General features: G+C 32.6%; 4 protein-coding genes across 9 annotated transcripts in view; 2 read left to right on the top strand and 2 right to left on the bottom strand.

Annotated features, from left to right (window-relative positions):
• The window catches only part of LOC131843758 (rho guanine nucleotide exchange factor 10), a 51,737-nt gene extending 39,289 nt beyond the window's left edge, over positions 1-12,448 (top strand). For all 3 annotated transcript variants that reach the window (XM_059192490.1, XM_059192489.1, XM_059192487.1), the window contains 3 exons: positions 82-348; positions 762-947; positions 9,216-12,448. In XM_059192490.1, coding sequence (XP_059048473.1) covers positions 82-348; positions 762-947; positions 9,216-10,844 — 2,082 coding nt within the window. In that variant the 3' untranslated portion in view covers positions 10,845-12,448. The remainder of the gene's footprint in view (positions 1-81; positions 349-761; positions 948-9,215) is intronic.
• On the bottom strand, positions 242-18,525 carry LOC131843760 (coiled-coil-helix-coiled-coil-helix domain-containing protein 10, mitochondrial-like). Of its 3 annotated transcripts, none has more exons than XM_059192492.1 (5): positions 18,433-18,525; positions 14,429-14,564; positions 13,986-14,205; positions 13,537-13,610; positions 242-323 (listed from the first exon to the last, which is right to left on the bottom strand). In XM_059192492.1, exons 1-4 carry the CDS (start codon positions 18,450-18,452, stop codon positions 13,600-13,602), a joined length of 387 nt encoding a protein of 128 aa, XP_059048475.1. In that variant the 5' UTR covers positions 18,453-18,525; the 3' UTR covers positions 242-323; positions 13,537-13,599. The 3 variants fall into 3 exon arrangements, with proteins under 3 accessions (XP_059048475.1, XP_059048476.1, XP_059048477.1); XM_059192493.1 differs by lacking the exon at positions 242-323 and adding an exon at positions 1,077-1,203; XM_059192494.1 differs by lacking the exon at positions 242-323 and adding an exon at positions 12,763-12,856.
• Positions 15,299-17,373, bottom strand: LOC131843759 (coiled-coil-helix-coiled-coil-helix domain-containing protein 2). The gene is made up of 3 exons (XM_059192491.1): positions 17,210-17,373; positions 16,991-17,129; positions 15,299-15,858 (listed from the first exon to the last, which is right to left on the bottom strand). Exons 1-3 carry the CDS (start codon positions 17,257-17,259, stop codon positions 15,616-15,618), a joined length of 432 nt encoding a protein of 143 aa, XP_059048474.1. The 5' UTR covers positions 17,260-17,373; the 3' UTR covers positions 15,299-15,615.
• Positions 18,526-19,082: 557 nt separating the features above from the next.
• Positions 19,083-26,634, top strand: part of LOC131843766 (transducin beta-like protein 2) — a 76,849-nt gene continuing 69,297 nt past the window's right edge. For both annotated transcript variants that reach the window (XM_059192509.1, XM_059192508.1), the window contains exons 1-2: positions 19,083-19,328; positions 23,480-23,680. In XM_059192509.1, the coding sequence (XP_059048492.1) occupies positions 19,178-19,328; positions 23,480-23,680 (352 nt within the window). In that variant the 5' untranslated portion in view covers positions 19,083-19,177. The remainder of the gene's footprint in view (positions 19,329-23,479; positions 23,681-26,634) is intronic.

Here is a 26,634-nt window from a genome sequence, read left to right as displayed (position 1 = left end):
ACGAGTGTAGGCACGATGAAAGGAGAATCTCATGTTTGTAGTCAGTGGAAAAGGCATTGAGATTAATGTTGGTTGCCGCAGAGGAAGGACGACGAGATGGCGTGGGTGGACTCGTGCTGCCTGCAGCTGGCGGTGCGCGGGCGCGAGGAGCCGGTGACGTTCCGCGCGCGCGAGCCGGGCGCGCGGCTGGCGTGGGCCACGGAGCTGCGGCTGGCGCAGCTCGCGCAGGCCTCCGCCAACTCGCCCGCCTGGCGCCTGCCCGCCTCGCCGCCCGCCTCGCCGCCCGCGCACAAGATGCCGCTCTTCGTCGCCGCCACGCCCGTCTACAACTCCAAGCACTTGACAGAGGTGACCTAAAACGTTGTTTTTAAAACGTCGAAGCGTAGTTCAAAATTGGAACAAATATTTACACTTTCAATAGTTGCCTTTACGATTTGCTTTCCAATACATTCTTTCATTCACGATTTAACAAAAAAAAGCCAGCCAGTACTATTTTTTGTGGTCACTTTTTGCCGCATGTTAGCGCGTTTGTTTCAATTCACCTATTGTAGTTAGACACGCACGAATGTAGTTAGATTCTCCGCTGACGTACATAAAATTAAGTTGGCGATTGTTGGCGACAGACCTTTTATAATTCTTTCTTATTTAGGACTATGTTTATTATTTACAATTTTTCACTTTTATATATATTGTTTAGGTAGTTATATCAAATATATTAGCATTTCAAAGTACACAAGTGAACAATAGCGATTGTGTGATAGGTGCGTTGTGGGTGCTTCTACACGTCGAGCGGTAGCGCGGGTGTGTCGGGCGGGGGCCCGTCGCGGCGGTCTCGCGCGCTGCTGTGGGTGAGCGCGGGCGGCGCGGCCGACAGCCACGTGGCCGTACTCACGCACCGCGCCGCCAAGCTCAAGACCCTGGTCACGCTTGACCTACCCGACACCAAGGTACGTGCCTTTTTTTTACTTGAAGAAAATCCCTCATGGACATCCATGCGGATACTGTGTCACATAGCCAAAAATATGTCGCCACAAAGCGACGGATATTACTTTACTATTTAATAAAGCGCGTACTGTAAGATTTCCTATTCACTAGCAACTCCAAGATGACCGTCGTCAAAGCCATGTGCCGGAGTTGCGGAATCGAACCCAGACCACCAGACGGCAGTGGCTCACTCTGCGGGCTCCTTTCCGAGATATGTGTCTAATAGAACAGATATTATGTTCAAGGCAACAGGTTATCTTGCTTCTACTGGTCACGGGTTTATCCTCTTAAGATGAGAATTAGTTTTCTATTTTTTCTATTTCACAGATGTGTTTGTGCTTTGGTTTAATAAAAAAATATATTTATACCAGATTTCTTTTGTATTTAATAATAATAACCCTGGACAATTCACAAATTCGCACTCTGGTAGAAATAACTTAAATAATTTCTACTTTTGTAAATACTTAAGGAACTTGTAAATTCATATATACATATACATAGAGAACAGCAAAAACACCATATGAAAATGTGTGAAGAATCTTCAATCAGAAGAATTTCAAAGCATGGCGGGGTGATAGACCGCTATACCACGGAGGCGGTCAATTTATATAGATATAGACCTAACAAAATGTGTATTACGTTTATGCCAACTGGTCGAGGCATATATATATATATATATATAAACACCTCTTTGGGCACTTTGTTGATCACGCCACAACCTACACACTTGCTGATTCCACCTTTTGCACTGAATAACTTGACTCCTATCGCGTATATCTCAGGCGGTATGGCAACGTCGCATTCTATTTTGCGATGTGGCCATATATATTCGTCGATAGTACGATATACTCGACACTTTTTTTACTAATAATTCGTGACTGAATGGCTCCGAACGGCTAAATTTTTGGTATACACAAAGACTTTTTGGCTCTGAATATATTCCAAAAATCAATTAATTATGTTGATCACTTTATATACTCGTCCTTACTGCGATACTTACTTTCATCCGAATATATATAGATACCGTAACGGTCTATCAATTATGAATTTATTAATTTACTAATGTAGATATTTTATATTCGCAATGCTCCATACATGCAAGCTCCAGCAACGGTGGAGGCAGGGTCCCCCTGCACCGTACACCGCACCCCGCGCACACAAACAAATTAGATATTTTTTGAATACACAAAGACTTTTTGGCTCTGTATATATATTTCAAAAATCAGTTAATTGTGTTGATCACTTTATATACTGGTCCTTACTGCGATACTTATTTTAATCCGAATATATATAGATACCGTAACGGTCTATCAATTATGAATTTACTAATCTAGATATTTTATATTCGCAATGCTCCGTACATGCAAGCTCCAGCAACGGTGGAGGCAGGGGGGAGCACCGTACACCGCACCCCGCGCACATAAACAAATTAGAATAAATTAAATTCATAAGATTATTTATATATTTCGACTGCCTCGGTGGTCACACCGCTTTACATCCGATGGTCGCGGGTTCGATTTCTCGCACGATGCAAACATTTGTACTCATCGGTCATCGATTGTTTTCATCGGTCTGGGTTATATTATATATGTATTTACAAAATAAAAATATCTATTTATATCAGTTCAGTATCAGTCTGTGTTAATTGTCCAGGGTTATTTATTATATTTTTATAAACGGTTATCTTTTTCCATCGCACCGCTCGCTATCGACAGTGAATTCATAGAAATGTCACTCTAAAAACAAAAATAGTTTTGTGTTTTGTATTTCAAATACTAAATGCAAAATAGGTATTTTCAAAATACTTTTTAAAAATTAAGTACCTTTTGAATTTTTGTCCAAACCTCAGATATTTTATTTATTTTAGGTATATCAATCATTACATAGTAATATAAAAACAAAGTCGCTGTCGCATCTAACAGTACAGAAACAAAGAAAGAAGACTTTGGCTCTGATACCGTAACGGCCTATGAATTATGAATTTATTATACCTAATCTAGATATTTTATATTCGCAATGCTACGTACATTGTAATATCCGCCTCCATTCATTGTAACGGTGGAGGGACTAAATAGTTGAATAAAACTGAATAAGCAGTTGCTCCACTCTATAGCTACTGCGTCGTCGTCGTATGCTGTTCATTTTTTCACTCGTTTTGGCGCCAAGAGAGGGTCACATAGTCGTGGTCAAGTTAAGAACTTATAATTTAATTTTGATAACAATAGATACAAGTAAAAAGTAGGTATTATATTAATGTACGTAAGTACTGTACTTAAAAATATTTATTCTTTATTGTACATTTGAAAAACTTAACACTTAAGGACTTGTACATATACACGTACATACTGCCATTTTCTCTTAAAGACATCCAGAGAAGTACTATTTATCAAATACGCGGGGTGCACCGACCTTTGACCTTATAACACCTGATTCGCGCGTAACGAATTACATTGCTACTTTTTGGTATTTTATAGTGGATATGTCACTATAAAATATTATTATTTCTTTAGATTATGACATAATAACATAGTTTACATGATTTTAAGGGAAACATACGATAAAAAAAATCCCGTAAAATGTAAAAGATAAAAAATGGTTATTGTTGGTTATCCTTAAGAGATAGACATATACCATCACGGACTTTTTTGTTGACCTTATTTTGATACATCTCAAAGCAGTAGACAACACGCATTTTCATTAAACAGTATTGTATTTTTTTATTTCTTTAACTTTAATGCACAAAAAAATTTGTACATGTGGCGGACTTAATATTTTGCCGCGTTATTTACCAGGCAACCATGAGTGGTGCAGAGAAAGATTATTGGCGGTGCACTAATATAAATAAGAAATGTCAAAAAAAGATTTATAAAGATAATAAAGATAAGCAAAATATACATTTCTATAAAAAAATAACAGTATACATACATAAATATATATGTAAATATAACCCATAAATGTATAAATATTATATATAAGTAAATACATAATGATCCGATAATCAAATTATAAGTACAGTCTCAAATTGAAAGTAAGAAAAACAGAAAATATAGAGAGAACTATATGGATATAACAGAAAGATGTGAAAAAAAGGAGAAGGACAGTAAAAAAGTTACAAATTTAAATAATGTTGCCGCAATTTCTGTTTAAATGAATTTATTACATTATTATATATATTAGGCATACGACTAGCCTTATGACTGTTACTTTTTTTTAATCTATACATCTATACATGTAAATAAAATTGGAGTTTCTGTTTGTAATATTGAAATAACCGTTTTTTACTACTTGCATATGAATATAAATACGGTACATACACCAAAATAACGTATTTTACAAGTTTTGTCTGTCTGTCTGTCTGTTTGTTCCGGCTAATCTCTGAAATAGCTGGACCGATTTTGACGGGACTTTTTTTGGCAAGTAGCTGATGTAATAAGGAGTAACTTACGCTACTGTTATTTTAGAAAAATAAAATAAAATTTCACGCGCACGAAGTCGCTGGGGCCAGCTAGTCTATAGATATACCGAGATTTAATGTTTAAGTTGCTATTATGTTGTTGACAAAATTTTACTGTAATGTTACTATTACGTTATCCTACACAATTTGTATTATTTTGGATGAATAAATAAATAAATAAATAATATTCTATACATCTATACATTTAATAAAAATTGGAGTGTCTGTTTGTAATATAGAAAAAACCGTTTTTTACTACATGCATATGAATATATATAAGGTACATATACCAAAATAACAATTTTTATAATTTTTGTCTGTCTGTCTGTCGGTCTGTTTGTTCCGGCTAATCTCTGAAATGGCTGGACCGATTTTGACGGTACTTTTTTTGGCAGGTAGCTGATTTATAAGGAGTAACTTAGGCTACTTTTATTTTAGAAAAATAAAGTTAATTCCACGTGGACGAAGTCGCGGGAACAGCTTGTTTTTAATAAAAACTGTTTATTTGATAAAAAAACATCTTTTTTGTGGTACTTGAGAATGTTGAAGCCTGTTGTTTGTAATATTGAAATAACGGTTTTTTACTACTTGCATATGAATATAAATACGGTACATACACCAAAATAACATATTTTACAATTTTTGTCCGTCGGTCTGTTTGTTCCGGCTAATCTCTGAAATGGCTGGACCGATTTTGACGGGACTTTTTTTGGCAGGTAGCTGATGTAATAAGCAGTAACTTAGGCTACTTTTATTTTAGAAAAATAAAGTTAAAAACCACGTGGACGAAGTCGCGGGAACAGCTAGTGTATAATATATTAGAGATACCTACGTGTTTTTTTATTGATGACTAGCTGTACACGGGATTTCGTCCGTGTTGAATTTAACTTTATTTTTCTAAAATATAAGAAGTTAAATTCCACGCGGACGAAGTCGCGTGTACAGCTAGTTGTCGGTAGTCTAGCGATTTAGCTAGCACACTGCTTTGATTCCTGCTTGGTGGTCGAGGGTTCGATTCCTCGCACGCTGCAAACATTTGTATTCATGAGTATGATTGTTTGTAACGGTCTGGGTGTTTTCTATGTATAGATAATATATATGTATTTACGAAAAAAAATCTTTGTATTTATATCAGTACCCATAACATAATCTTCAGCTAGCTTAACTTGGGTCTAGATGAAGCTGTGTGAATTGTCCTGAGATTACTATTATTACTATAATAAATCTTTTCAAATCAGCCGATGTTTATTTTTGCCATAATACGTGCTGTTACCATGTGATAATATTACGTACGTACTTATTAAACTATTAACTTATTATTAAATTGTTTGTAACGGTCTGGGTGTTTTCTATGTATAGATAATATATATGTATTTACGAAAAAAATCTTTGTATTTATATCAGTACCCATAACATAATCTTCAGCTAGCTTAACTTGGGTCTAGATGAAGCTGTATGAATTGTCCTGAGATTACTATTATTATTAATTGGTACACAGGTAAACTACTAACTAGGTCATATTGGTGTTGTTTGTTATGGTGAAAAAACTAGTAGGTATATATATAAGTTACACGTACAATTTCAAAGACTTATTTCTTGAAAACTACTGGCTATTCTGAAATAAAACTTTAGTGTTTGTATATGTAATGTTTGCATATAAAATATGATTAAAGGTTACCAGTGTATTTACACTTTTACTGAACAAACAGAGTTGTTTAATACTGAAAATATTGTGTGGAAGGCATCAATTACTTTCAGTGCATGTAGCTTTTCTCTTTTCCTAATTATTATTATTATTAAGTTTAAAGTGGTTGAATTTTACGTAAGGGGTTTTTATACATTATTTCTAATTTACCATTTATTTTAAGTTTTTTAAACTCTATTCATCGAGACCTATCTAATGAGTCCAAACACGATATTTCTGCTGTAAGTTTTCGAAGAGTATGTTCATCATCTGATAATACTGGTGCCAGCATGAAGTCAAGGTTAACAGATAACTAATTACTTTTATTTCGTCAAAATCTTTAGATTACGTATAATAAATTCATAATATCGCTACCTATTCAAATCAAAACAAGTATTAGGTACTTCATGTACTAGTATATAAATTCATCAACACACAAGTAAATGATTTTTAAATATATTCAGAGCCAAAAAATCTTTGTGCATTTAAAAAAAATGCCGATACGGATTCACTATTGCAGGAAATTGTTGAAAAAATATATATCGAGTATAAGTATCTACTACTATCGACGAATACATGGCAACAACGCATGGTCTCGGCCGGAACGGCAACATCGCATATTAGAATACAAAGATAGTGATAGAAAGAGAGAGACAGTGGATCAGCAATATCTACGGATCGTGGCTGGATCAACTAAGTGTGCAAGTGTATATAAATATATATATATATATATACATTTGTCTTTAATTCAAAGGAAATATAAATAATGAACGCATCACATTTAAAACAGTATAAATAGTTAATAATTTAATAATAAGTTAATAGTTTAATAAGTACGTACGTAATATTATCACATGGTAACAGCACGTATTATGGCAAAAATAAACATCGGCTGATTTGAAAAGATTTATTATAGTAATAATAGTAATCTCAGGACAATTCACACAGCTTCATCTAGACCCAAGTTAAGCTAGCTGAAGATTATGTTATGGGTACTGATATAAATACAAAGATTTTTTTTCGTAAATACATATATATTATCTATACATAGAAAACACCCAGACCGTTACAAACAATCATACTCATGAATACAAATGTTTGCAGCGTGCGAGGAATCGAACCCTCGACCACCAAGCAGGAATCAAAGCAGTGTGCTAGCTAAATCGCTAGACTACCGACAACTAGCTGTACACGCGACTTCGTCCGCGTGGAATTTAACTTCTTATATTTTAGAAAAATAAAGTTAAATTCAACACGGACGAAATCCCGTGTACAGCTAGTCATCAATAAAAAAACACGTAGGTATCTCTAATATATTATACACTAGCTGTTCCCGCGACTTCGTCCACGTGGTTTTTAACTTTATTTTTCTAAAATAAAAGTAGCCTAAGTTACTCCTTATTACATCAGCTACCTGCCAAAAAAAGTCCCGTCAAAATCAGTCCAGCCATTTCAGAGATTAGCCGGAACAAACAGACAGACAGACAAAAATTGTAAAATATGTTATTTTGGTGTATGTACCGTATTTATATTCATATGCAAGTAGTAAAAAACGGTTATTTCAATATTACAAACAACTGGCTTCAACATTCAACATTCTCAAGTACCACAAAAAAGATGTTTTTATTAAAAACAAGGTGTTCCCGCGACTTCGTCCGCGTGGAATTTAACTTTATTTTTCTAAAATAAAAGTAACCTAAGTTACTCCTTATAAATCAGCTACCTGCCAAAAAAAAGTACCGTCAAAATCGGTCCAGCCATTTCAGAGATTAGCCGGAACAAACAGACCGACAGACAGACAGACTAAAATTATAAAAATAGTTATTTTGGTATATGTACCTTATATATATTCATATGCATGTAGTAAACATTACAGTAAAATTTTGTCAATAACATAATAGCAACTTAAACATTAAATCTCGGTATATCTATAGACTAGCTGGCCCCAGCGACTTCGTCCGCGTGAAATTTTATTTTATTTTTCTAAAATAACAGTAGCGTAAGTTACTCCTTATTACATCAGCTACTTGCCAAAAAAGTCCCGTCAAAATCGGTCCAGCTATTTCAGAGATTAGCCGGAACAAACAGACAGACAGACAGACTGTACTATGCTATACTATGTATTGATTGATATACCTAAAATAAATAAAATATCTGAGGTTTGGACAAAAACTCAAAGGGTAATTTATTTTGAAAAAGTATTTTGAAAATACCTATTTTGCTTTTAGTGTTATAGTACTTTAACTGTTATGTTTTAAGTAACAATGTTTAATTATAATTAATACTACTGCACCAACACTCCGATCGTGCAAAAAAATTTGCTGTTTCATTATTTTTTAGTTCAATTAGTGGTCTACCTAAGTTCTGGGCTAAGGGGGGGGGGGGGGGGGGGGAGAGTCATGACGCCCCCATGACTCCCATGACCTCCATGACGCTCCCCCCTGGATCCGCCGTTGCGTCATCTCTTTATTCGCTCAGTAACGTTGTTACAAAAGAAAAGATTCCCGTCCAAAAAATAACAAGTATTGAGGTTTGATCTGGAGTCACGTTACTCCAGACTGATTTCTATAAATATTTAGATTAGATAGACTATTATTCTTGAAATACTAGCTAGACATTATTAAGTTACTGTAGCCATAATGTAGTAGCCCAAACGTGCCAATGAGGAAGCCCTTGGCAAATGCTGCACCCTGATTGGCCCGTTTGAATTGGATCAAGAAGTGGTCGTATGCCAAAAAGGTGGATTTGTATAAAATCGTGTATAAATCGCTTAATTATTATTATTACTCGTCGTGACAGTTGTGGCTCAAAACGGAGCAACATTTACATATGGTCATCTGGCATTAGATCAACAAAAGGCCTCCGGATCAACAAGTGAAAAAGGATCAACAAAAAACTACCTATACGGCACGTCTGAGCCACAAAGTGCCCAAGGGGATATTTATATATATATATATATATATATATATTATAATAAACAAAATGCTTTTATAAATTTCTATATACCTATCTTTCTCTGATTAAGTATCTAATTTCAAGTATGTTTCGGCTAATTAAAGGTAATATGTACTACAATTTATTGTCATTTTATAGGTGACCTCAATAGAATATGGAAAAGGACTTCGACAAGTGACCACACTGTGCGGCGACACAGTTTGGCTCGGCACTGAGGATAAGAAGATCATCATATTCTCCGGCGTAGAACCAGAGAAGCAAGAGAAACTGACGGAAGTCCATACCATCGCTGCAGTAACTCAAATCCGTTACCACTGCGACTCCATGTTTGTCGGACTCGCTAATGGCAGGGTATCAGTCTTCAGGAGGAATCACGATGATTCCTGGGCGCTGCAAGAACCTCTCGCTATTGAACTAGGAGACAAACCCGTGTACTGTGTCCTGCCTGTTGATGGCATAATTTACGCCACTTGCGCTCGACGTGTGTTCGCCATAAATGCACTCACAGCAGAAATAATGCGTATACTAGAATTAAAAGGAGACGACAACCGCTCTGTTAGATACTTAGCACATTCTGGTGTTGGGTTATGGACAGCTTTCTCAGATTCTACTTATGTTAGTCTATACCATGCGGAGACCTTTGAACATTTACAGAATATTGACATAGCCGCAGACGTGGCGAAAACTATCGGAGCCAGAGAAGGAAGCAAGCCGGCTTACGTGTCCGCATTACTTGCTGGACAAGGATTACTATGGGTGGGAACAACAGCCGGCGTCACAGTCACAGTGCCACTACCAAAATTAGAAGGCCTACCGCTAATTGGTGGACATATTGCTGTCGCTTACCACGCGCACGCGGGCCCCGTGACATTCCTGTTATCTTTATTACCGGAGTCAAGAGATGTGGATGTTAACATTATTCGACGTAATCTCTCCAACGCTCGGGCTCTCGCTGACACTACTACCCTTCAAGAATTCAAGGAGGAAGAAACTAAAGAAGATAATGAAAAACCCAAATTGGAACGACGGATATCAGAAGAATCTAGCCCGTACCGACCGCAACGCGTACAGTCAGCGGTTGTGCGAAGGAAAAAGCCTGGAGACGTACGACTAAGTAAAACATTGCCAAAGTGCGCAAACTTGAATGCATGTGATGTTTACGGTTTGTTTGGAGACCTAATGTTTGTAAAAGACTGTGTTGGCGAAGGAGATGTGAGCGGATCGGGCGGAGACGCATTGCGACGAAGTGATCCGGAATTGGCCGCGATTCCTTTCAGAGTCAGCACACTCGATCGGAGATTGAGAATGCGGGCGGGAAGACCAAGAAGTCTCGATTTATCCAGTTGGTCTGTAGATTCACGCGCTTCCAGTCTCTGTACGTCTTCCGGAAGCGAGGAGTCGATGGCTTTACGCGCTGTTTCCCGAAACAGTTCTGGAGCGTCGGGTGCAGCTGGACTTGCACCCGTCGCTGTATCTACACCGGACTCTTCGTCAGGAAAATCCACAGCGTCAGAGCGCTCAGTTTCTCGGAGCGATTCCGCCACAGCTAACGAACGAAGGCCGACACCTAAAAACGCAGGAAGAAGTCTCCGCGGTGCTGATTACATAGTAGGAGAGAGTGCGGTCCGGAGGTCGGTAGTGACTATTGTGGGCGGACGAGGATATGTAGACTGGAGGCAGACCGCTGATGCCGCGGAGAGACCTGCGCCAGCCGCAGATCCCAACCCCAAAGACGCACATCTGATTCTATGGGAAACACGGTTGTGACGTGCAACCGTAAGCCTGAAGTATATTGGATACTTTACACGCGTAGTTATTACGTGAGACGACCTTTGACAAATCCAAATGCTATCAGAAAATTCTGTGTCATATTTTTCGCAATGTAAATAGATAACTTAATACTGGTGCGAACAAAGATCTTTGTAAATTTTACATGTTTATAGGGCTATTATAGGTTAAAAATGTGCTAAATAATTTGTAAATCTGTTATGACTATGACACGCTTTACAATAGCAAATATGTAAAACCGTTCTATATTCACAGAGATAGAGTATTTGAGAATTTACACTGAGTGTAAAAATATGTGATAAGCTTTAAATTATTTTTGGAAATTATGGCTTTGTATAGTCCATTGTTTACATTGGTTTATTTGATAATATTTAAACACCGGTGCATTGTTTTGTGATGTTATATTGAAATGTTAAGTATACAGAATATGCTATAAAATAACTAACTGTTAGAATTATTGTGTTCAATTATTGTTTAAATCTTGTAACAAATTGAGATGAAAGTTTTAAAATAATTCCGTAATAAATCAGATTTCAATTCCATACATTTAGTAACCCGCCATATTAACTTAGAATTAAAATTGATTGTAAAAATGTAAACTTATTTCCAGTTGATAATATTATATATTATAATTTAACAATAAATGTTAATTCAACTTTCAAAGCAAATTAACATGAAACTTAGTGGCCTTATTTTTTGTCAATATTAAATTTTCCAGTGTGTGATTTATAGCATTGTTTTAGCTTTACTGTTAGACATAATTATAATGTCGCTTTAAGAATTAGACTGATTTAGTTTAAGCATTCGAACGTATTATTAGTTGAATTTTAGTATTTAAGACGAATATACGAATCTTCGAACGAATTCACAATAGAATAAAACGGGTCTCGCATATACCGAACAATGTAGCATAGGTACAGATACTAACTATATACAAATGATAAAAGCTATAGCATAAAAAGATAAATTTTACATAACAGTGGGAATATTAAATTTTTTTATTATTTCTGCCACTGACAAAATACATGGTAAATTATTTATTGTATGGACGCCGTATGTTTTTGCTGTCTTTTGCACACAGTTATAACAGTTCTAATTGTTGTCTTCTGTCACAATGTTAAATATTTTGCTCTATTTGCAATAATTGTATAGAAATGATTTTTTGTTTTCTATTCATTATATCATTTGTTAGGGATTAATGTTGTTTCCGGTCAGTAACATGAAATAAACTTTATATTGCACAAGCACAACTCCAAAGAAATATTTTCATACAGGCATTTAAAATATAAGGATTCCTTACACTCGTATAAAACTAAATGTGCCAAATTGTAAAAATTCTGATTAGTTAAATATTGTACATAAATGTTTATGTATAGATTCTTATTTTCCGGAAGATATCCATGTTTATTTTACAATAACGTTTCCATACTCAAAGTATATATGTCACAGCCATTTACAAAAGCTTGTATTAAATATTCTTGTTCGTCATACTTCAATGGAATCTTTATTTATACTAAAAAGGGGTCACAGTTTGTATGTACTAAGGTGTAAATAAAATTTAAGTTTATATGTATACACCTGTACTCTGTTGTTTTAATTTCATCAGATCCTATATCCATATTTTTATTGTCTCAAACAATCTACAATTTTAATGTGACGCGTAAATTATTTATAGTGAGGTAAAAGAACGAGCAAACCCAGCCACAATATCAATGATAGGTGGTTGCACTGGTAACAACTGAATAACAACTGAACAACTATCAAGATTGTCTACGTCAGTACTGCCGATATTAATGACATTCATTTTGAAAACGCATAAAAGATACATACAATTTTAGTGTCCATTGCAAAAATATCACCGATAAATTAGTTACAGAAAATTGGCAGAGCTTAAATACATAGAGCAAAAATAGAATACATATGTGATGTCATAAAATAACAGGGAGACTTTTTGTCGAGAATGCTGACATGCTGTCGAATTCGTAAAACATCTGAAAGTTAAAATAGCATATACCTGTAAATGACAATAACGAATGATTGAATAGTTCGTATATAACCCAGCCGATAAAAGTAACAGTTTAAACAACTAGTAATTATATTGTATGAAATGAGTACCTATAGAATCATATAACGTGTTTATCTACCTAGATATATATTATTTTGTGAACACTAATACAAAATAGAAAATTGCTTTTTTACAGGCCGTAATTAATTAAGGAGATACTTGCGACGGATAAATCACGGTGCTCATAATCAAATTTAATTTACGCTTTCAATGGTATTTCCAAACAGACACGATATTGAAACCTTCAAGAAGAGAGCTTATTCCTTTTTAAATGGCCCGCAACGCACTTGCAATTCCCCTGGTGTTACGGGTGCTCATGGGCGGCGGTAATCACTTACCATCAAGGGTGTCACATGCTCGTTTATTCCCTGTGCTATAAAACAAAAGTCTACTGCAGAGCCTCGAGCTCTTCAGTAGACTTTTATCGGAGGATGGTACTATTACTATGAGGATGATAGCCTAATATTACGAAACTGCTTAGTTTAGTCAAGCCCTTTGGTTTTTGTTTATTTTCCTTTCTTTGCATCATACCTACTGCTATGGTAACATACCAGTCGTTTACGTAAGCTTTAAAAGAGAACAATTAAAAGAAATATATCCTGTTACCTTTTATTATTGTGCTGAGTTTATTATGGTTAGTTAGAGCTTTCTTTAAAAGTTACATAGGTCCTATGGTATTCCTGAAACAAAGGAGAGGAAAAATATGAATTGCCGTATACATTGACTAAATCTGTTACTTAGATCTCATCAGGTATGACGATTGGTACATACGAAACAAAATCTACTTTCTACAAAGTGTTAATGTACTAATATAATATATATATATATATATATATATATATATATATATATATATATATATATATATATATATATATATATATATACTTATGGCAATAAGAGGCAAGGCATCGCATAGAAAGTTCTTAATTATGCTTTTTTTTTTAAAACTACGATGGTGGCAAATTATTATACGGCCCATCTGATGGTAAATGATTACCGTAGCCTACGGCCGAGCTTATCTTGTATTATTGATATATGTTAATATTACTTACTATTCCGCCGCTTACATTCCCTGAGCGCTTCATTAAAAGCTTCGCACTCCTGCAAATTTTCGCGATTAGCAGCACATTGCAAGAATTGCGCTATCTCGTACGCGCAAGGGCCACTGGGATCCGAACCCAGTTGGTAGTCTCGCGGCAATTGCTGTACCACCTCTTGTTGCCGACGGCCTCCACCAAACATGCTAGTTATCGCTTCTCCCGCCAAATGACCCTGTACAATTATTTTTCTAGGAAAACTGACCAAAATACTACAATCAATGGGGTTGTGACAGTGCAGCTGCACTGTCACAAGATGGCTAGCCTTTTTATGAAAGTCAGAAAATTTATACATAGGTTATACAGAACAAAAAATACTAAAGCAGTATCAGAAGATTACTAGTTAACGATCTACGAGTTTCCAGGCGCTAAACTGTCTGTATTGTCTGAAAACATACCATAGTTGTGCCCACTGTGACACCGCCTGCAACCGCTGCTGCGTCACGAAACATGGAGCGACGTGGTGTAGGCGTGACAATAATGCGAGGTGGTATCGCTGGCGCATGTTGCTCGGCGCGGGAGTAACGGGAACGACTAAGAAACGAATAATGCAAAATTCCACGTGTATCAAATACCTAATGAAATGGTGAAATCGTGAATTAGATCCCGTATCTACAATGAAGTGTCATTTAACTATTTGAAACTACTGGAATTGTAATCGATAGACGTAACAATGGTAGACGATGGGATTGATACTAAAAAGCATTGATTATAAAGCATATTTATGACTCATCATTGCATAATAAATTGGTATTATTGTTAAGATTTATATCCTATAAGCTCGGCTATTCTGATCGAAACTTTACAATTACATGAGTTCACATTTTAAACGCGTTATTCATTTATATACCTGACAAGAATGTAAATTAGCATCCTTATACCAGATATTGAAATAAATTTATATCATACCGTTTTTGCTTTGATGTGCTGCAGTTACACACTATGCCAAGTGATTATAAGTTTCTCAATACAACTGACTAGTAAAGCCTGTAGGTAATATATAGCCTGTAATATATATACTAAAAAAATTCTACACTAAATAATCAGGACAGTTTTTCTTATTGGAGAAAATACTTAAAATACTTGATATACAGTATACATATATATATTTTTTTACGATAATGGAATGGTACACCCACATACCCTAACGGTTTACGCTGGTGGGGCACCAGTGGAGGATGATAAGATGAGCATGAGGTCAGGTTAGTCCATTATAGTAAATTCACCATTCACCGCAATGTTTGTAATAAAATTCTTGTTTGGTTTTGTATTTACTGAATATATTTGTCACTAAAAATTAATCAACACAAATGTTTACATTGTTATAAAGAATTAAATTTTACATCATAATATTTTATAAATGTAACAATTATTGAACTAAAATTTTCTAAAAGAAAAATGTACCCTTGTCCTTGTCATTCATCTAATTAAAATTATAAAAATTACTAGTAAGGTGTTCCATTTTCTGTGGACTAAAGGAAAAATGTCTAATATGACTAAATTGTTTTGGCCATGTTATGTACAATTAATTTCTAATAGAGAAAACCATTCTACATTAATAAATAGAACACCTTATTGTTTTATTTTACAAGTGATTGTTAACTTTGCATTGACGTAAAGCCTCATTGAAGCCTTCACATAGAGATAAATCGTGTTGTTGTTGTGCACATTCTATGAATTGCTTAATCTCCCAAGCACAAGCACCCTGGGGCTGCTGGCCCTGGTACTGTTGATAGGTCTGAGCTGGGGCCTGTTGCTGAGGCTGTGCTGGCTCACTGCTGCTACCACCGCTGAACATTCCAGTCAAAGCACTACCAGCCACATGACCCTGTAATATAAAAGCACATAGTTTCTTTTTAAAGAGTAAAAGAAAAAAATATTTGCCTTTATAGTCAGGAAAGTGTATATTTAACAAATCAAATTAGATATTTGAGCATGGCACTACTAACTTTTCAAATAATATTTTCTTTTAGTTTTATTGAGAATTATCACGAAATATCCACTATAGATAATGTGACCATTTATTCTTCGACTCAAAACGGGACACAATTAACAGACAGCCAATGAAAAAAACTCTTTTTTAAAATTATCTATTCAAAAAAAGTTATCAATTAAGAAATATATCCGATAAATATAATTAAACATTTTGTTTATTCAAATATAATTTTCTTTTAGTTTTATTGAGAATTATATTATCCACTATAGAGTAAATATTCTGATAATATTCAAGCATTTTCAAAACATATACATAGGTATACAGATTAGCTACTGAATAATTATAATTTTATTTTTTTGTTTAAATATACTGTACTGCAGTAATTAAATATAAAAAGCAAAAATAAGTAACATGTGTCATTATCCAAATCAGTGTGAAGTTGTTTCGAACCAAATATGAAATATTAACAAATAAAATTAAGATAGCTGTATTAGAAAAATACCACCCTTTAAGTCAAGAAAATTAACTCTTGAATCTAAATCATTTATTTATATGCAAAAGAAATAAAAAATCATTGTGCAATACTTGTCTATTTATGTTTTTCTATAAGTGACATATTTCATAAACAAGCTTATCATATCTTGTTATAGACATTACTAATTTAAGAATAAGTCCAAAAATAATATTATTCTTTTGTTCTCTAATAAAGCCATTTGAGATGAAAAATCCATACTGTCTAGTTTGTTAGTTTTATGCAGTATAATGTGGATACAAATACATAACATAATGGATGATCAGGCAAGTAAATATACCAAAAAATAGTGCGAAAATATGAAAAAACAATCATGATGTATGTAGATAACATTACATGTGACCATCTTCACATTATTGGCGACTTGCCACTCTCAGAAACAAAATGTAATAATGATTTTGATTGCACAAAATGTTATTTTATTGTAATAGAATTTTAAATAATCTAGATTATTCCATATTTTTGGTTACGTTACGTAATAACATTACGAACCACTGCTGATCCCACTGCTACTCCGCCGGCTGTAGCAGCCATCTGCCCGAAAAGGGAAGGCTGCTGGGGTTGAGCTTGTGTTGGTGCTACGCTCGATGGAGGAGCACGAGCCGGGACATGGCTTGGCGGTGGTGCAGCCCTGAAATTTTGGGAGGTTATCAACATCACATGACATTGAAATTACTTAAAAGCAGCAACTTATTGGAATAGAATAATTACCTTCTTTGTGGCGCAGGTGGGGGACTTGCAGAACGTCCTCGTCGAGGCATTTTTATTATAATTCAAATAATATAGTTGATTAACTGCGCAGAAATCGACAACAATTCGATAAAACACCTTATCACTGAATACAATGAACAAGTAATGTTATGTGACTGACGTCAATGACGTATAGATTTAAAAATAATGTAATGTCATTTTAAGACTCTAGAAAAATTGAATATCGAACAGTGAGACCATATCTAAATTCTAATAAATAAAAACAGTTCATCTCACAAAAAAATATATTTCATTTATTTAGTTTTCACAAAAAGAGCTCATAAGAAATATTACATTATTTTCTTCTAAATATATTCTATAACTTAATAACTATCCGGTACTATAACATAATGGCGCCCCCTACATAATAAACAATTTCTTTGTTTTCCAACGCGTGTAATTGATCTAAAAATATTTACATTGATTTTTTTATTGTTGGAAGGCTAAATATTACTTCAATATTTTCTATAAATAGATAGCTTTTGTAAAATATGGAGGATATTTCTAATATTTTTTAATTAAAACGGGTATATAAATTGGTGGTAATATTTATCTTCTATATATCTACAAATCTAAGATATTTCTAACTTACAGGATAGTATGCTACCAATTTTAACTTATAAAATACTGTTACATACATGAGGCATTTCCAAAGCGTTTTAGATGGCTACTGTATCTAATTATTATATCAAACTACGAGTAAATAAGTTACTTACCTTAAGCACAGATAAGATAATATTCTTAGGCATTTTATACACATTAGGTATAATAATTTTTACGCCCTATAATTTTAATGAATTTCTTAGGAGTTATTGTAAATTAAAAAGCTCAAGAAAATAAATTCAAGCGGATTTGCAATAACGTAACTCAATTATATACGCAACTTGATGCAGTCACTCCGCTGCGCTCCAGTATACGGTATCGGATAATGCTCTACTACTCCGGCGAAAACGAGAGGTGGTCGCTAGTATAGATAAATGAAAAATTTGCAATAATAATCCACATTTCCAGATAACTAATAATTCTAATAGATACTTGTTTTTATAAAACGTTATTATTAAATCGAATCAGGTTGTGGGTATCATAAAATCAAGAAGAAGTACAATATTTTATATAGACACCTGTTTCTTTTTTCTATGAAACACGTATTTCTATTGAAAGAATCTTTAAAAATTGTTACTTACCTTCTGCTTCGACCTGGCATATTGTATGGGATGTAAATTGTGTTATTGAAATTTAATTTTTGTTACAAGTCCATATAAAGTTAATGAGTAAAATTAAACTGTCAAAATTATTTCATAATTTTTTGTAATAGGTACCAGCCAATTTAAAAAAATCATCAATTTACAATGTAATATATCCATATTAAAACGATTTTAACTATTATTAAAGTAAAGAAAATCTATAAAATAAATTAGAATTATTGTAAGATAGATATTGCTTGTATTTTCAAATTTTCGTCATTTGAGATCTGTTTCATTTCTAAAACGGACAAAGTTCATAATAGCGGGCATATTATTTTATTATTAGGAACCGAAACTCTCTCTATAACTCTGTAATTAAATTATTTATTTTTAATATCTGTTCGATATTCAGCACAAAGATAAGGTTTACTCAGTACAATTATCGCATTTGTTAAGGAAGGTATAAGGATAAACAGAAGTCGGTTTTTCTTCCTTTGCTCGATAATTTTGTTATAAATTCGATAGTAATTCCAACATGCAAATTTGGTAACTAAATCTTTGTAGTGTTGTCAGTAATATAACAATATTTTTTTGTAGTTGGCAACTTTAATTTCAGTATTTCAGTTCAGTCAGTCAGTCAGATTCTGTCAGATATTGTGAATAGATAGGTATCTTGTAAACCTCTTGGTTTGCTTATAATAAAATTAGAGAATATTAAAGAATTTTATATTAATATTGAGTGAAAATGGGCGATTTTAACGCCGGTTTAAACACAAATGTATTCCTTACAGTAGGAATTACTGTATTTTTAGGTATAATAATCAATTTAATTTACAAAACTATCTTCGGAAGCAAGAAAAAGGAAACAATTAAACATGAAACGGAGAATAATTTGGGTAAGTTTTACAGTACAAAAATTACAGTTGTAAAAAGTAAAATGTTGATTGTAAAAAGAATGACATTAAATATACTACTAAACACGTGGGACGTTTGTACCGCCAACTTACTTATAAATCCCATGTGTGCATTCTATGCGGTTTTTTATTGTTCGTACGAAAACTTTACCATTGGTACAATAATAATAAAATTTATTACTTAAACAAAGGTCCTACTATATTTCTTAGTATATTATAAAATACAAATTCATTGTTAATGATTTAATGTACTGACCGGTGAATTTTATACATGCACAAATATAATGCAGCTAAATTGTTGTATAAATTTTGAAAATCTAGAAGCAATTATTTTAAAAATTATTGTTTTTAAAAATTATTCCACATTTTATTAATTATTAATATTTCAAAGTTTGTTTTATTATATATTGAAAATATATTTTTGTTTATAATAAATATGTGTGTGTATTATTTCATTTTTTAAATTATATTCAAATATGATCTATTTATAATTTTTATTTATTAAACTAAGATTGAATCTATTGATCAGTGATAAGTCTAGTCTAAACCATCAATATTTTAAAAAATGTTTAAGAGCAGTTGTATTTATTCTTTTGTAATATCATTATATGTACATAATTTATTATTAAAATTTATAATAATTATTGTATAAAGAAACTCAAGGCGTTTCAATATACAGTGATATACTTCTTCAACTAAAGGATTTCTTCCAGTCTACACTGACTTGTACATATATCTATGTACTTAGTTAATTTTAAACTTTCGTGTTTAATATACATTACTGAAATTAAGACCCGGTTAATAATTTAAATAATCTATGTACTTACACTGTATAAATACTTACTAATATATGAATAGAATTATGTAAAGATACATGTATATGTATATTTAATATTAACTAAAAGAGAATATACATATATTATATAATTACTGTTGAATTAATATTTCCTATATAGTATTTTTATAGTGACTTGGCTTTAGAACCTTATTTGCATATTGTATGCAAGTAAGGTTCAATTACTAAAAGTTTAATTAATAAAAGTTAAGTTGTTTTTTAGAAAGGAATTATTAACATAATGTCATATACTTCATTATTAGTACTAACATTATATTTTCATTTATTTATGTCTGACATATTTAGTAAAATTATAAAGTCTTTATTGTAATACCTCCTAACAGTAAGCAAATAATGTGTAAATAATGCAGCTAGAAAATAGATATTTCAAATTCTTTGATTGTATTTTTGTTCCATATTCTTTTAATAATAATACATTTTATATTATTTTTCTTCTCATTCACTGTATGTTGTATTGCTTATTCTTGTATTTATTGTGCTTCATTTTGTTGCAAAAAAATAGTCTGGAATCATATACTTATAAGACATTCTTATTCTTAAAAGCAATTGTGACATTATATTAGTGTACAAAATTTAATATCTAATATTATTTACTACTATACAATATTAATAAAAGACAACCATAATACAGACAAGTAGACAATACTTAATTATGAAAATATTTTTATACATTTATATGACCTTTTGCTATAGTTGCGCATAATTATATTTTAATCTACTAGAACATGACAATCACCATTTGTTCAAACAACATTGAATAATGAACAATGTATCAGAAAACCAGGTCTATCAAACAAAAAATAATAAAGCTCTGTTAAACTACTTATAATGATATATTCAAAATAAATTGATGCATATAATTTAAGTGTTAATAAAGTAAAACTTGGGCTTTTGTTTCAAACAACTTTTATTGCTAATTTTTAACATTGGCCTGTATAATTTAATCATGGAGGTGGATAGTCACCTTTTTGGCCATTCTAAAATCAAATCAAGAAAAAGTAATATTCATGGATAATAAAATGCTATATTGTTAATATACTATGCATCCTTTGACTCTTAACTAAAATAATTGAAGAATAAATAATGCATTGAAGATCATCATTATCTTCATCTCTGACTAATCTGTGATTTAGAAGTTAAAACATGCCTACAATATTTTTATGTGTTGAGGATGGTATTTAAACTGAAGCCCCTCATAATTAATTATTTGGATTCCAGGCCCATACTCCATATTATGTGAGGTATGTTGAATCATTAACAATCCAAGAATAGAATACGATTCTATTAATCATTCGTTTTTTATATCTCCTTGAATCCGCCTATTTGCAACCATGACGTTCGTAACGATTAGGTACCAACAAACAAATTGCTAATTATATTGAACAATTTTTATTTACATAAATTTCATTTATTTTTTAAAAAACATATTATATATATGAATATTCTTTATAGTGATTAATATTTTTTTACATATAAGAAATGTAAATCTAAACTATGAATGAAATAAATATAATTGATAAATAATTATGTTGTGGGTAATAAACATTAGCTATTATGCAGATACCATAATACCTCAGTGGCAATAAAGGATTACTTATCTGATTATGTCATGGTATTACTCGTATTATGATGATTCATTTCATTCATTGCTAACTAATTCGATAGCTAACATCATGTATTTTTATTATCATAACTTACTTTTATACCATTTTTTGGTGTCGGCGCAGTAATGTCGTCTTCATCTTTGAGTTCGCTATATGTATGTAATATCGTAATTTATTTCTTGTGGTCATGAGTTATACGAATTAAATTTATGAATATAAACATATTAAAGATACTCTTTCAACTGTTAGCTGTTAAAATGACATTAACGCCCCATTTGTGATTACAGACTTCCCAGAGATGGGGGCTATATTGTCGGAATTCAACAATTGGCTCCTTCTGGATACAGGAATATACTATAGAAATTACCGATTACTTAAATATATTAGAAACAAATGTAAACGACAGAAATATAGTTTGCTAAAGTTTAAACAGAATTCTGTCGTCAGAATCATGAAAGAGTAACAGATAAAACACGTAGTAAATAACTACATTATTCTTGTAACAGTCATAACTTTGTATTCATATTATCACTACACCCATTCGTCCGTAATACTAATCAACTTACATCCTTTATAGTAAACTTGTAATGTACCTATATTGTTAAAAGGAATCGACTTAAATCATAATAAATTATGAAAATGACGCGGACCGCGAGCCTTATTGCTTAAAAATAATTGTTTTATTATAATTTGAATACTATGTCACGTATTACAGGGTTATAATTACAGTAAAATCCTATAGGATATTACTGTAATTATTAACCTGTAATATAAATACCTTGTTATTGAAATAACTTTAAATTAAGCTATTGAAGAGAACCTGTCCACGTGCTACAAAGGGCACTCTGTGTCTAACGAAAGTGGCTTGTAAACATTACTCAGAGGGCGCTAGCCTCTTCAAATAAATTATCAACCATTTGCTCGTAAGTACAGGAAATTTTTTTTCCTGTTCTCACGGAGATCAAAACAAGAATATAATGTAGTTTGTCGACATTTGTGACTCACTTAAGCTTCGTTCGGGTGCATATTGTAAGGATCAATGTAAAAAAAAATACAGCCTATATCACACTAACTTTCTATATGTGAAAGATTAATACTATATACCATTTTATCTATTATAATAAGAAATCAAATGTATGGGAGCATTTGTAAATATTAGTTACCAATAAATTTTAATGTTTTATTAAGATACTTGCTGAGTATTATTATTCGTATAATGCCTATTATTCACTATTTAAATACCATACATATATTGCGACTAACTTGTACGGGATCATCAATATATATATATATATCTTGACTTTGAAAGTCTTGGCAGATTTTGATAATTGACGGCGACGCCAACGAATAAAACGGATAATATTAAGCCTGACGTGCATACATGGCAAAAATAGCTTATCCAATAAATTAGATTGTTAATTTGTATGATCAGTTAAATAATTATGGAGTGTAAGTAATATACTAAATTGATTAGAAATAAATCATCTATCTTTTTTAACAATATAATACGTACATTCCACGTCGTATGTTGTAAGATTTGTAACTTTATGTATATATTATTCCTACCACTCGTAATACGGCGTACTTTTCTTTATTTATACAGACATCATTTTCATTTGCACATTGATGAATCATACTTGTTTTTAAATATTATAACAATGATTCCTTTACAGACGCTCCATCCGAAGACGTTGCTTCAGAAACAAGCATGCCAGAAAATCGCGTTAGTGGAAAAAGTAAGAAGCGAGCAGCATGGAAAGGGAAGACAGAATTCAATCATCCATGGCTCCTTAAGAATCTCAAAGGCCATCCCGGTACTGTGTTACTGGTAGATTTTTCTGCCAACGGCAAGTTTATGGCTGCTACCTGTGATGGTAAGTACTATATAAGAATATTTATTATAAATAATTAATAACTAAAAGCCGGTTTCTATTAATCATACCAATCTATACAGAAATATGCTTTTAGTAGCAATTATGCAATATATATTTATTTTGTTACATGAAGATAATGGTCACACTGGACTAGTTTTATTTTATTATTTGATACGGTGCTCATATTATAACAGCTTTCCGACCTTACATTTCTTCCTGCTTGTTATATTTTGACATTATTATTTAAATATGTACACAAAGTGGTGTTTAAACAGCGATGTTTGTATTTATTCGGCCGTGGGACTATTATCAATTAATGTGGCATTACAGTTATATGAATATATTATAAGTATATTATTTTGTTTGTAAATATCTGGTAATATCCTAATACAGGTGGCATTCATGGACTATTTTGCCATATTAAATAATATCAATTATATTTATTTTTATTTGTGACTACTAAATTAGACGAGTGAGATTACGAACTAAATAAATACATAATTAATATGTTAAAGCAATAAATTAAAAAAATTATAATAAATTTTAATTTATTACTACTATTTAATTTAAATTCGTTATTCGTAATATCATTCTTATTGTGTGTGTAGTATAATCCCAATCACAATTTCTAATGTTAAGCATATGAAAGTAGTTATTATCAATTATATATGAAAATATTAGATTATAAATAATTATATTATTATTGTACTTAAATTCGTAAACACCTACGTAAATACAACAAGCAACGTCGTAAACACATTACGAAATTGTGATTTAATAATTTTGCTTGCATTTGCGTAAATTTGAAAGAAATGGTATAATTAGAAATTTAATATTTCTTTTAAGTAAGACCTCCTGCTCTCCTAGTAAAATGCAATCAGAATTATACTATAGTATATAGATGCAGTCATACGACAGTATAACCTTACCACCCCAAGTCTGGTACACCGCTTACATAATTTGATATATTTAATTATTATATCATATGTTCACCAAAGTTGGCATGTTCTATATAAGCTTACGTAAATTTGTTTAAATCGGTAAAACCAGGGTTCAGCAATAGTTAAAATGTAAATATAATTACTTATTTCTATGGATTTTAATGAGTACAGTTGTTGACCCCTGAACATGTACCTTGAGTAGGGGTGGTTGTCTTTAGTACCTTTTGTTTTATAAGCGAGGTCTTCTGTCGATGACTGCACGAGGAAGCGTCAGCGTTTCTACCAAGACCTTGCGCTTTTTTGTCTCACTCCGCTACGCCACTGTTATGTGTAATTTGGAGGTCCGCCGGTCGATGTCACCCCAAGGCTATTTTTATGGACTTTTATAGAAAACAGCATGTATTTTTTAACTGTAGGTAATATTGGACGAACTCATATATATTTTTTATGATTGCATTATCGCATATTGGAAAGGTTTTTTAAATTATAGTTATAGTACCTACTTACCATTTTTATATTTATACAATTTATGGAATAACAGCCTAATTTTTAATTGAAAGCTTTGATCTACAGGTAACGCAAAATTTCACTACATACATAATGTATATGGACATTTCCCGTTATATTCATAAATTACATATATACCATTGTACGGAAATATTAATTAGTCAATTTAATGACATTATTGATGTGCTTAGAATTATAATATCTTTTACGGATTAGAAAAGTTAGTGAGATCAGTTTTCATTTATAACATAAATAATATGATAATCATAAATGCATATGATTATATTAATGTGTATATATGTCATAGATACTTGACATTGAATATCTATTTATATAATTTTATCGTATCAAAGATTATCTAATACAATGCATGATTTGATGTAATCAATCATAATATAATGCATTGTTTCGAAACACCTAGAATTCTGAACTCTGTTACATCATTGTTTTACCTGATTGTTGGTTTTAAAAAAAATATTATTTATTTATTTTTATTAATGGAATAATTACTATGCAGTGTATTTTTTTAATGACTGAACTGGAACGAAGCCTTTTAACCGGTTCTTCTCCAGCTGGTCCAAATACATTAATCCCAGTAAACACTTTCGGCAACAGTACTGCTGTTAGCACTATAGTGCAATAATAACTTTAAGTTCGATAAATCTTAAAACCACCCTCGAGTCTATATATTCGCTCAAATATAAAAGTTCTGTTATGTCCCCAGATAAATAGCCTCAAGCCTAAATATTTTGCCCATAGAGACCCAAACTCTTTACTTTTCTAGAATATAAATGATGCACTACCGGCCGCATGCCATCAGTGTGTAGTTCAGCGCTGAGTCTGTAGCTAATTGTTTGGGATAAAGTACACGGGAATATAGTACAAAATTTATTTATGTAATTTCGTAGTACTTGTAAAAACTGTCCACAAAATAAACATGTTTGCTATAACCATACAAGTGCGCGAAAATCAGCGTGAAAAATCAGTTTCCCGCTCTAGTTGCTGCCCAGCAGCAGTTTCGTTGCGTTGACGTGACGTAGCCGTAACGTAGCGATAAACCAACGCTAACCGGAATGATCGCCGTGATAGTGGGGTCGCTCACCTCGCCAAAACGTCTGCGACCCTGTTCCGCGGACCGTGGTCTTTGTTTACAGTGATATTGTAACTAGGTCAAAAACTTGAAATGTAAAATACGTACTATAATGTGACATATATACAGAGGTTCGCATGACAACATTGATTGAAACACGATTCAACTGGCGAATTAATATTTCATTTTCGGGTCTTTTGTTTCCTAATATAATACGCTGCAAAGAAGTCACTCTTCAAGGAGTAATTAGACAAAATTGCAAAATAGTATAATACATAATTTTAATTTCCATGTGAGTGAACTGAGTAGGAAAGGTCATGGTTTAAAATCAAATCTTAAATAAAAGTCACCATTTTGTCTGCTTGTGTTGCTGAACGCATTTTAATCAAAGTTGTTTTGCAGAACTAACCTAGGTT

Source organism: Achroia grisella, unplaced genomic scaffold (genome assembly GCF_030625045.1).
Source record: "Achroia grisella isolate CSIRO2021 unplaced genomic scaffold, CSIRO_AGI_Agris_v1 utg3297, whole genome shotgun sequence".
NCBI classification, from domain to species: Eukaryota; Metazoa; Arthropoda; class Insecta; order Lepidoptera; family Pyralidae; genus Achroia; species Achroia grisella.
The sequence above is the reverse complement of the archived record's forward strand: the minus strand, read 5'-3'. Positions and strand labels throughout refer to the sequence as shown.